The sequence below is a fragment of the Talpa occidentalis genome, unplaced genomic scaffold, assembly GCF_014898055.3.
Source record: "Talpa occidentalis isolate TD23 unplaced genomic scaffold, MPIMG_talOcc4v2.1 talOcc4.8, whole genome shotgun sequence".
Taxonomy (NCBI): Eukaryota; Metazoa; Chordata; class Mammalia; order Eulipotyphla; family Talpidae; genus Talpa; species Talpa occidentalis.
The window spans coordinates 95218835-95231399 of NW_023605194.1; the positions used below are offsets into that span (position 1 = coordinate 95218835).

The 12565-nt window shown below is 45.1% G+C and overlaps 1 protein-coding gene across 1 annotated transcript in view; it reads right to left on the bottom strand.

The window, feature by feature from the left end:
* Nucleotides 1-12565, bottom strand: part of PEBP4 (phosphatidylethanolamine binding protein 4) — a 195497-nt gene that overhangs the window by 97643 nt on the left and 85289 nt on the right. Inside the window, exon 4 of the mRNA XM_054689964.1 lies at nt 1843-1941. Within this exon, the coding sequence (XP_054545939.1) occupies nt 1843-1941 (99 nt within the window). The remainder of the gene's footprint in view (nt 1-1842; nt 1942-12565) is intronic.

Consider the following 12565-nt stretch of genomic DNA (forward strand, 5'->3'; position numbering starts at 1 on the left):
CCCCTCTTCCTTTGGCCGAGGTCCAGAACTTGAGATCCAAATGGATCTGGTTTATACTACTTTGGGGCTGGTGGAATTTGGGGCTGGCAAACAGGCCAAGTGGACATGACTGAGGAGAGCTGCCGGTTCCTGCTGGACCTTGGATTAGGGAAAGTGGGTGAAAATGTGACTGAAACCCAAGCCTCCTCCGGCCTGAGCACCAGGCAGGTGGCCCTGGAAAGCTCTGCAGCTTAGCAGACTTGCCTGACAGCTGCCACCTACCACCTGCACCTGCTGTGCCTCTAAGCTGGCTGCTGAGGCTGAACCCGGTTGCACCACAGGCAAGTGTGAGACAATTGTCTCAAGTGGGTATTGGGGTAAGGGGAATGGGTGAGGTGGGGGGCACCTCTGACTTGTAAGTAGCCTCATGAGGCTCCAAGGCCCTCTTGACTCTGAAATCATTCCATCTACAGCTGTAAGTTCAAAACTTGCCACAGAATCACCTTGTAGAACTTCTCACAGTCATGGGGGAGGGGATCTGTGTGGAGGGGGGGAGGGGTACTGTAGACATGATGTCCAGAGCAATACTCCTTTCTGAGCGTTTCACCCCCTTGTGACCACTGGGGAGTCCCAGACACAGAAAACAGCAATGCTCTAGATTGGGGTAGGATCCAATATCTCCCTCCTTTGTGCCTTCAGCTACCTCCCTGCCAGATGCATGTTTATAGTGCTTCCAAGACTTTTCACAAGACTGGGGAGTACTTGGTCAGGGAAGGATGTTGGGTTACCCTCAATCTGATTCAGGCCCAGCCCAAGAAACTGCTGCTGGGGGTCTCCTTGGAGGGAGACCCTTCCAAGGCCATCTCCAGGGCTGCTTCTAAAGACAGGCTGTCCACCTGAGCAGCCCATGGAGGCCTACAGTCACTGGTTGCCAGGGTAACTCCTCCCACCCTGGCAGCTGAGCCTTGCCTGACTCAGGTGAGTCAACAGCTAGTCCAGACCTATAGCCCTTCCTTTACCCAGGGTGCTAGAAAGAAAAGCATGGACTCCTTTTTTCTGTGAAATTTTGTTTTCCGGAGTGCTTTCAGTGTGCTTACTCACTGGATCATCATGACAACCATATTGAGAAGGAAATGTGGCTCCCATCTTACTGATAAAGATGAGACACCAGAGGGGCTCCAAGTGACTTGATGAGGTTGTCACTGAGGTCGGAACAACAGAGCAGAATCCCCATCTTCATCTAATTCTGGGCTCCCACTATCTCCTGGGGTTAACCCCTTTGCACACTCTATGCAAAGGTCATCTGCAGATTTTTGTGCACCAATGTGTGAATTTCTGAAGCTAGTGGGGATTTTCCCAAAGTGCACTGCCAGGCACTCATGAACAAAGGATTCAATAGCAAATGGGATTCAAAAATAAGTGCATATTGTATGGTACCTATTAAGATATTTAAAGCTCTGAAAAGCCTTTTGGTGAGGAATGCATTAATTCAGCTTAACCTAGAGTCTGCACCCCCACCCCCACCACCACATGATGTTACTGACAATCTACCAGATTTGTGTCCCTTGGACCTACTCTGGAAAGGGTCAGCCAGGTTCTTCACATTTATGGTGATGACAAAGGAACAAAGATGAAAGGCCAGAGGGGCTCCAAGTGACTTGATGAGGAACTGGGACACTTTTTGAAATGGTTAGAAAACTTGAAGGGGCTGTGACAGCTGGGTGCTGGGGGTGATCTGATACCAATCCATCATCAGAGTCCCCAACCCTCCTGACGAGAGCTGAGAACTGCACGAATGATAGTCTGCAGCAGCAATCCCAAATTTGAAAAAAAAAAAAAAAAAGGGCCTCTAGGCCTGCTTACCTTGATGTCGGTTACCAGCCAGTGTCTCCAGAATCGATATTTGGGAAAAGACCTGCTAGGGGCATCTGGATCCACCATCACCAGGATGTAGGTTGCACCCTGTAACACATTTACCAAAAAGAAATGTAGCATTAAGGCTAAAATTTAGATAGGAAAACTACATAAGGCACAGAAACTCCTTTTACCTCATTCATATAGCTTCCTACCGAGTTCATCAGCAAATCCTATTGAATGTTCTCATGACATTCCTCTCTTGTCACATGTTTACTCTCAGAGAAATGAAGTCTTTTATGTAATCAGCTTAATAGCTTAGCTTTCTCTTTATAAAGAAGAATAAATCAAACACACATATTTACAACACACCTGGAAGTCCCTAGCAGTAAGGACTTCTGCTCTCTAGAAGCTCAGGTATAGTGGAGTGAGTTATCCATCAATTCAATAGATACAGGAGCGCTAACTCTGTCAAGAACTGTAACAATTGCACAGAATATTAGGATCTTGTCATCCCTTAAACAGGCATTTACTGAATATCTACTTTGTTCTCGGTGCTGGGAATCCAATAGAGAAAAAGACAGTGCAAGCTGTGCTTTCAGGAAGCTTCCATGCTAGGTGAAGAGACACAGATAATAAGGAGAAGTCACATTGTGATTAATGCTATGATTAACATAAAATAGGGTGGGGTGAGCAGGTGTAAGCATTTCAAGAGGAGAAAACAGCAGCTACAAAGGTCTTCAGGTGGGATAAAATTAGAATTTGAGGAGCATAAAGACTGCCATGTGATGAGGGGCAAGCGAGGGGGATAGAGGCAGGAGAGGTGGGTGGGACAGGCTCACAGAAGGATTTTTAGGCCTGGATGAGGAGTAGGGTTTTATCCCAAGAGCACTGCAGAACTATTGGAAGAAGAAAGGTAAGAGAGGATGGCAAGGAAACCAGTTGGGAGACTATTGCAGTATAGGAGGAGTGGAGGATGGTGGCATCTTGGACCAGAATGGTAGTGATAGAGAAAGAAACAAGTAGATAGATCGGGAAAATATTTAAAGACAGGATCAGTGGGATTTGTGGACTAGAGAGACTGGGGAAAATCAATTAGGAGGAAGAGCAGGGAATATAGTGTCATGGGCGCCAAGAGAAAATAGGAAGGAATGAAGACGGGATCAGATTAACAGAGTCTTCAAGGGAAAGGAACACAAATGTGTTGGCTTCGACAATTAAGGGAACCATGGGCAATCTCCTAAAATTGAGAAGTTTAGAAAAAAAAAATCTGATCACTGAAAGTTAAAATCCAAAAGAAACAGTGAATTTAGATACATATTAGACACTAAGGAAAATTAAATCAGAAAATTTAAAGATAAGCCTAAGGAAATTTCCAAGAGCCCAGAAAAAAAAAAAAAGTGATGGAAATCTTATGGAGGAAATAGGATCATATCCTAATGGGTCTCTGTGTATGCACGTCTGTGCATGTGTGCAATCCCAAAGGAATCTCAAGAGAGAAAAACTCTTAACTGATACATCTAAGAATTGGTTCTACAAGTAGTAAGAAAATAAAAGGAAAGAAAATGTAACTACTGGAAATGGATAAATAAAACCATCTATCCTTTTTCTGTCTTTTCATTAATTTTTTTGCAAATAACATGATTGCCTACATGTGAAATCTAAAAGAATCAGCTGGAAACAACTAGACTAATCATCGAGAAAGTGAGTTGTTATAAAGTGCACACAAAATCAAATGATTTCCTACAGATTAATAGTCCCATATATAACTGTAATGTATCTGTGAATAAACTTGATGAGAAATGCAAGACTTGTACAAAGAAAACAAAAAATTACTGATGTACATAAAAAGAAAACTAAAATAAGAGAGAGGCATATTTTGCTTTTAAGTGGAAAGTATCATTTGAAAATATGTCAATAATCCTTTAATTAGATAATTTAACAATTCCAATCAAAATCCTATATGGATGTTTTGGGGACTTCATGGTATGATTCTCAAACTCAGAATAAATGCAAGAAAATTAGCTAAGTCAATAATACTGAAAAAGATGAAAGAGGGAGATAGTTTTGATTTTGTAGATATTAACATATAAAACTACAATAATTAGATTTAGGAATAACTAAGGAAAGGAAACAAAATAGAAAATCTAGTATGAGACCATACTAATATGGGTGTATTTGCTATGTGGTAAAAGTATCATCAAATATATGATACTTAATGTGATATTTCAAATAAGTGGAGAAAGGATAGATTACTTTGTAAGTGCTATTGACAACAGACCCACCACATAGAATATATAAATTTCAGTCTCTATTTCTTTCATATATCAAAAATCTTACATATTTAAATGTGAAAATGAAGATACTTTAAAAGTTCATTTAATAATATTATAGTAAGTGTATATAATAGAATACTCTGTTAGAGTGAGAGCTTTATATTTTAATATGGGAAAATATCCACAATAAGCAAGTTGCAGAATAGCATATGATATCATTTAAAATGTACAGGAAAGCTTTATATATCTAACTATATATATATTTATAGATATATTTGCATATGCATAGAAAATGTCTGGAAAAGTACTTACCAAACTGTTAACAGTAAATGGCATGAAGGAAAAGATTGATATATTTAACTAAGTTTAATTTTGAAACTCTTACATGACCAAAAAGAAAAGCAAAATAAAACTCAAAGACTATAAACTGGGTGCAAATATTTACAAGATCTATAACAAAGGGTTAATATCCATAATATGTAAAGTGTTTTTTATTTATTTATTTTTAAATATTTTTTTAAAGATTTATTTTTATTTATTTATGCAAGCACTGGGTACAGTCAGAAGTGCGGGAGGGTGAGAGAATTCACCAGAGCCAGAGCGGGGAGCAGAGCAGGCAGAAGGACCGAAGTACACTGCTGAGGGGAGCAGCGGGCGGCAGGAGAGGTCTGCGCGCCATGCGGGACCCTTCTCCGGTGGCCGGGGAGCAGCTGGGGATTGAACCGGCACTGCAGAGGCCGCGGGCGGCTTCGCAACCCAGCGCTCAACCGCTGCGCCACCGGGAGGCCCTATAAAGTGTTTTTTAAATCAATAAGTTAAAGAGTAATAATCCAATGGAAAAATAAATGACACAAATAGATAATGAATAAAATACGAAGTACAAATGATCAATAAACGTGTAACAAATGTTCAATTTTACTAATAACCTATATATTAAATAAGTATAATATCCCACTTTGCCTGTAAAATTGACACATATATTTTGTGGTTAGCCCCAGAGTTTTTAAGGTATATAGAAACAATGGGTAAGTTACGTAACATACATCTCATTGTCTTTGAACTTAAGAAGGCCCAAATCTTATACATATCCTTAACCCTCAATGGAAAGAAGGCTAGGAAAATGGGAACTGAAATGTTGACTGATTATCTCTAAATGATGGTGTAAGGTCAGGAATCGACACAGTGCAGGTTTTCTAGGATCCAGCAGACCGGGTAAAGGAGGAGTCCGAGTCTTCAGTGGTTTTTGCAGGTCTTTTATAGGGATTTACCCGGTACACAGCAGGCAAGGGTGCTGGGGGGCGGGGAGGCTGGCAGTCCTCCCAGGCCCCAGTAAGTCTTCACTCTATCTGGGCTCTCCGGCGTTCTCTGCTTCTCTCTCGGCTTCTGGAACTTCTTTCTCGGCTTCTCTTTCAGCTTCTCTTGGGCTCCTTCTGCTGCTCTTCTGTTCGTTCTCGGCTTCTCTTTCGGCTACTACTGGTGTCCTCATGATGCCGCCCTTAAAAGCCCAGTCTTAGCCCAGGTGAATCCTATCTACATCTGCCCACACCCTACTCCAGGTGCCCGCCATCAGGCATGCATTCAGGACCGCAAGGATCCATCATCTATCCTGATGGCGGGAGGGCAGAAAAGCCTGACATTTTTTCCTTACCCTACAGATGGGATAATTTTGAACTGTTTCCATCTTTATGCTTTTCTGCATTTTCCAAAGTTTCTGCATTAAATGCATTGCTTTTACACTTAGAAAAAAATTGTACTTAAACAAACATACCAATCCACCGTCAGACTCTCTAGAACTCTTATTCCCCTGGTCAAACAATAAGCAGGGGCAATGGTCTAGATGGCAGCCCTTCTGCCATCCCCCTTATCACTGCCCCTTCCTGACCCTGGCTGTAACTCTCCCACACTTTTTTTTTTAAACTTGGTCAACCAAGAGACTAGTCTTTGTGAGTGCATCCGTGGTGCACTGTGCTCTCTGAGGTGATTACATCCTGAGGTTTACCTCGTAGCTGCTCCTACTAAGCAACCCCATACCTCTTGCAAATCCCAGCAGGAAAGAAAGGGCACCTCCTCTCCCAGTGCTGTCTGGGAACCGGTTCCTAGTTCTTTCAAAGACTGTGATTGCCAGCAGAAGCTCCCTCTTAAAATATTTGCCAGAGGTGGGGCAGCTTTCACCAGATTAACTGGGAAACGGAGCACAGGGACTTTAGCAAATAACCAGCACGTGGCCCCTAGCTCCTGCATCTTCTCCAGCAATCACTCTAACTCAACAGTCACGTCCTGACACTTGTCATTCCTCCAAACTGCTCCACCTACCAAATCACTGATTTTGGCCACAAGCTGCTTTCTACCCAACTTGTTTCTTCAACCATGCCTACCAGGACTAATTTTTGACCTCAAGAGGATAGAGCCAGGGATAACTGACCTTTCTCTCAGCTTCCTCCTTCTTCATTTGAGTCCCAAATTGCCAGTATATAAATTCCTTTGTCCCTCTATCATTTAAACATAAATCCTTGAACAAAACCCAAAGTTGGGCAAACCCAACTTTCTTTTACCTGTTTGTGACCTTAGTATCAAGCACTCCAGGAGAAAGCCCTATCTCAGAGAAGTCTGGCTTCATCACACAGTCTTGGTCACCAGGTACATTATGGACCCTTGTGCTGCTCTGCATTTATCTGGTCAACATGATCTCCCACTCTCGGTAATGGCTTCCCAACATTTCAAACTGCCTTTGATATCCTTAAACCTCCAATATCCATCTATTCTCTTTTGGCAGATAACTTTCTCAGTGATAACTGCTCCCAGAAAATTGAAGCCATCATATGACAAGTTCTTCAAGATCTATCTCAAAACTGCAAACATCAAGTGCTTTGACACTTTCATCTTTAAAAAATGCCCCCCTTGGCTCCACAGCCCCGACCTATTCCCCTGCCCTCCCTGCCTCTCCACTCCATAAACAAGCTCCTCCAGCTGTTAGCACAAACTGCCCATTTCCTTCCTTCCTTCCCACTTGCTCTTAAACGCCACCTCTGCTGCTTCGGCTACAGCTCTTGCTAGTGACACCACCTCATGTCACGAAATCCAATTGACATTTTCCAGTCCTCGTCTCACTTGACAAAATGGGGCATCCTTTACTGAAATACCTTCTTCTCTTGACTTCTATGATTCCATATCATTGAGGATCTTCCTTTTCCTCACCTTCCTCAGTACTGGATCCCAGGCTCTCTTCACGCTAACCTCCTTTTCAAGAATATCAACCCAAAGCCACATTTACTTCTCTGATCCACAGCTCTCCTCTGTGCTCCAGACCCCTTCTCAACAACCCACTTCATGTTTCCCCTGGACTGTTCCAAACACCTCACACTAATCTTGCCCAGCAACACTGCCTGGTCTTTCAGAGTCTCCTGTTGCCACGATTGTAGGTACCCTCCATGTGGTATCGCAAATGAGAAACCCAGGAGTCATCTTGGCCCTTCGCTTTCTACTTAAACCAAGTCATGTAAATGTCACCTCCCAAACATGTCTCAAATACACCCTTTCCCCTCATCTCCACTGTTGCCACATCAGTTCAGGCTGTCCTCATCTTTGCTTTGTCTGCTCTCATCACTTCCTCTCTGTTTTTTCCATTATTTCCTTACCTCCCTCATCAATTTTTCACCCTGATCCAGAATACTTTTCCAGGTAAGATTGTGTCCTGCTGCTTAAAATCCTCAACTGGCTTTCCATGGATCTCCAGTGGGTTCTACAAGGCCTTTGAGTGACCTGCCCTTGCCCTCTTCCCTTTGCCGTCTTGTTTGCACACCCCTTGCACTTTCCTGCATTGTTCTGGGCTCTGCTGTTTCAAGGGTTTGTGCTGTTCCCTACTATCTCATGGCCTCTGCATGTGTTCTGTGTCTGGAATGCCTCCTTACCCCCACCCACCTCCTTTAAACCCAGCGAGAACTCCTATTTATACTTCAGTTCTCAGTTCAGGGTGAGTCCTCTAGAGAAGGGTTCTCTGACCCCTGTTTTAGGTTAAAGTCCTTTGTTAAACTTGCTCACATTTCTTTCCCTCCGATGTTCACCTCGGTCTACCACCAATTTATTCACTGGCCTATGTTTTGCTTATTGTCTTGTGTCCCTCCCCGCCACCCCCCGCCCAATGGCTGTAACCTCCTTGAAAGCAGGGGCGGTGTCTGCTCCTGCTCACCACCACATCCCCATAGAGTACAATATCTGGCACAAGATAACAATAAATATTTTCTAATGAATAAATGAAACAAATATGTCACTCACTCGCAGTGGCTCAATTGTTCTTTGTTCATTCAATCATTCAACAAACATTGAGCCCTCATCACATACTAAGCATTACCAGAGGACTTGAGGATAAGAGATGAGACAAGGTCTCTGTTTCTGAGTCCACAGGAGTCTAACAGGGAATTGGATGGTTAGGCAAACAGTCCAAGGACCTTTTAGGCTCTAACCAGGTATAGGGCTTCAAAAGCAAACCCGAGGAAGTGATTAATTTGGCCTGGGGTGGCCTAAATCAGTCACACAGAGAATGTTGCCTCTATACTGGGTCCTGATGAGTGAACGTTTGCTGTGGGTTTCCCAGGAGGGTGGGCCATACCAGGTAAAGGAAAGAGTGCCTGGAGGCTGTGGAGATATGATAAAAGGAACAAGGAGTCATTCTGTGTCTGGGAGGCAGAGTTCCCAAGGCTGAGGGGCAGGGACCTGGAGAGGCCAGCAAAGTTGGTGGGGGAAAGGGGCAAGGTGTACCATGCCAAGGAAATTTGTAGATGGCGGCTCTAGGGTGTGTGGTCAGAGACAGAGAATTCCTCGCTCCTATAGAGTGAGGGGGTAGATCCGAGAAGGCACAGTGAAGGCCAGTGGGCTAATAGGCCAATTCCTGTGAGGGGATTCAACCAAGAGTGGTGGTTCCCTGTAGGCTGGTGCAATTCTCTGTGGTGCGGAGATTTAGAGGGCAGGGCACCTTCCCAACACAGAGGTGCCCTCTAGAGTCTCTGAGGCCCTCTATCATCCCTTGCTTGGGAGGACTTTGAATGTGTCTACTCCAGAAAGGACAGTGGAAAGTATTTCTTTGAATCGAATATGACAGACAGTAGACAGTCATAGAAGTACTGAGAAGGTGGGGCCTGAATTAATCATGTCATATTTTTAATATTGTCTTCATCTTTGACATCTGGGGCCTTGCTAACTCTGGAGAGACTGCTCCTCCCAGGACCAGCCAGTTCCTGGAGACAGCGAACATTTCCTGAGCATGTACTCTTTAAATGCACACCTACCAATCCAGAGCCTACCCCTACACCAGCTCCTTTACTGGGGAGCCACTATGCCCCCAACCCAGGGCCAGGTACCAGACAATGAGGGGAAGCTCCTAGGTCCCAGAATGCCCTGGAACTATTCAAATTAGCCAAGCTAAACTTGTCTACCCAGTTCATCCTTCATCATCCACTCCTTGCCTCAAAAACCACAATAAAGACCCTCACTCATGCTTTCCCCTCACTCCTTCTACCTCATACACCTGGTGCCTCCCTGTGTGGCCCTGTGGCACGCCCAGCTCCTGTTCCTCGGGATCTGTGAGTATAAACTTGTTCCTTCATGGCCACCAGTTCCATCTTTCATTTCTTACTATGACTGGTTAAATCAAACCCCAGGTACTTCTTAAAAAAAAAGATTTCTTTATTCATACATGAACTGGGGTCTAAGCCAGAGTTGCCAGGGGTGGGGGTGAGAGAATTCACCAGAGACAGCGTGGGGAGCAGAACAGGTGGATCTACCGAAATATACTGCTGAGGGGAGCAGGTGGCGAGGTAGGAGAGGTCTGCTGCACCATGTGGGTTGCTCCCTGGCCACCCAGGGATCAAACTTGTGCTGCAGAGGCTAGCAATAGCTTGACAGCTCTGTTTTTAACCCCTGCACCACCAGGGAGGCCCTCAGGTACATTTTAAAACAGGGCACTTGACTCCTTAGGACTCAGATATCCATGAAGCCAACATGGAGACAACAGGACGCCGGGCAGTCTCTAGCTTGCCACTGTTCTCTTTTTCTGATAGGATTTTGGATGTGGCTTATGCCTACAGAGCTCCCTTTTCCTTGGATGGGAGATGGAGCTGAGCTGTCCCACCACTCATGTTGAGCAGAAGGCTGTTTCCTCACCTCTACCTGAACATTAGATCACAATGGGAGCTTTTCAAAGCTACCAAGGCTAGGCCCTGCAGTCGGAAGGGGCGGCAGTCGGGTCCAGGCATTGTGTTGTGTGCCACTATAATTAGTGGCAAGAACTACAATCCTAACTTCTGGGCTTCCCAAGGTACCTGGCCATGTCTACCACTGACTAAATCCGGGGTGTCGTTCCTCCTGCTTAGGGCACTCTTAGGGAAGGCCACACATTCTCTCTATCAAGAGGACAGCTCCTTGGCAACTTCCTCCGACTCCCGCTGAGGTCCACTGTGCCCAGGGTTCTGAAGATGGGGGACTTGAGCACCAAATTGGGAAGAAGCTGAAGTCACAAACACAAGTCGCCCTCCACTCCCACTATTCATTATGATGTTGGTTGGAATACAAATTTAGCCTATAGTGGGCTGGTTGTGTTTGAACCTCCCCCACAACGTTCTGTATGGGAAATCTAGTTAAGAGCCTTCTTCCTGGGGGAGGCTGGGTGTAACAGCTGTTCCTCACCAGGACTGATGGTCCCACAAGGATGCTGTCCGGGTGTTGCCCCTTGAGCTTAAAGTCTTTCATCCCTGAGGATCTACTCATGTTTCAGGCTGATGTCCAGAACAGCCTTTCTTTCCACAGCTGCTGACAAAGACACTCCCTGGGTTGTGTGGACAGAGGCACCTCAACTCAGGAGCTGGAGCTCATGCCATCTTTGACACATTTGTGAAGAGATGTTGTACCATCCACTGTGGACCAGCTAGCCTTCTTCCTTGCCTTCCTTTGTTATAGAGGCCGAAAAGAACAATATGACTCTCTCAGCCCTTCCTGCACCAAGGGCAGGTTATGATCTGACCAAGAAGATGTATAAGAAAGTCCCTAGGAGGGGATGTATAAGATGTATAAGAAAGTCCCTAGGAGGCCCACAAGGAGAAGACCATGGTTGGCTTTTCGTTTCTTTGTCCATTCCTCTTCTTCTTGACTGGAATGCGGATGTGACAGTGGATACGCAGCAGTCATTCTGTGACCAAGAGGGGACAAGCGGGAGATTGAAAGCCTCTGTGCTAAGTATGGTGAAGCAGAAAAATGGAAAGAATGGCGGGCCCTCGAGCTGCAAATACGCCTGGAATTGCCAGCTCCTAGATTTGTGACAGGAAATAAGTCCCTGAAGTTTCAGTGGTAGGAATTTTTCTTCCTTGCATCTAAACACATTCCTATCCGACACATCCATTTTCTGTGCTTGTTTTGGCAAGTGGCAGGGGCTGATTTTCAGGGAGATGTTCTAAAGGGTGAGCAGATTACTCAAGTGAACGATAGAGGAGCTGATTTCCAGCTCAGTTGTTCCTCATAGAGTCTGTGTGTTGGGAGGAAAGCTATTCACTCTCACCAAGGTGTAGTTTACTGATCTGCAAAGTGGCAATAATACGTGTCTCGCACAACAGAACTATTCTAAAAATAAAATGAGTTTAAAATGTGAAAGCATTTCTAAGACTGTGAAGCAACGTCAATGGGTCAAGTTTTGTTACTGTGAACAAATGGCCTCACATTTGTTCCCTGTGGTCCTTTGATGGTCAGAAGACTTGCTCCAAACAGTTTGCGTCCAGTTGTCTGGAGCCAGAGGGAGTGAGCCAAGGGTACTCGTGCATGAGAGATGGTGTACGGAACCCATAGCCCTCACTCCCCCCACCCCCGCCTCCCTCCACCCCGTGTTCCCAGGGGACTAACTTCATCTGGGAATGGAGCTGATCATAGAACCCTGCAACACAGGGGAAAATAAGGGCCATGTCTCCTTTAGAGCAAACCTCCCCAGCAATTGTCCAGCGTCTCCACAGTGCTACCAGTCGGGGGTGTCCCTTGCAGCTCATTCAAGTACCACTCTGATTGACAGGAAGGGCTACGTCTCATGGAGCCAGAGACTCTCTTTAAAACTCATGCTTGCTCCTGTTCTCTTTTAGAGAGCTGCTGAGCGTGAGTCCTGTCCTTCTTGCACCTGGCAACTCTTCTCATATTTGAAGGCAGTAAACATAAGCCTCACAATTATCTTTTGTTCAGGCTAAAAGTCCTTGTTTCTTCACTACATCAGCTACCTGGGTCTGTGCCCCATGTTCTGTCTGTACAAAGGTGTCCTTGAATTGTTCACAAACTAATGAGGAAGACAGACAGGTAAACAACAACAGTACAGCGTGACCTGCTGGGATGGAGACAATCACAAAAGGCTGTGGGAACACAGGGGTGGGACCGGGTACTTCTGTGGGGGTGTGGAGTGGCATTAGGGAGGTGAGTCTTCCTCTAGCAGACGG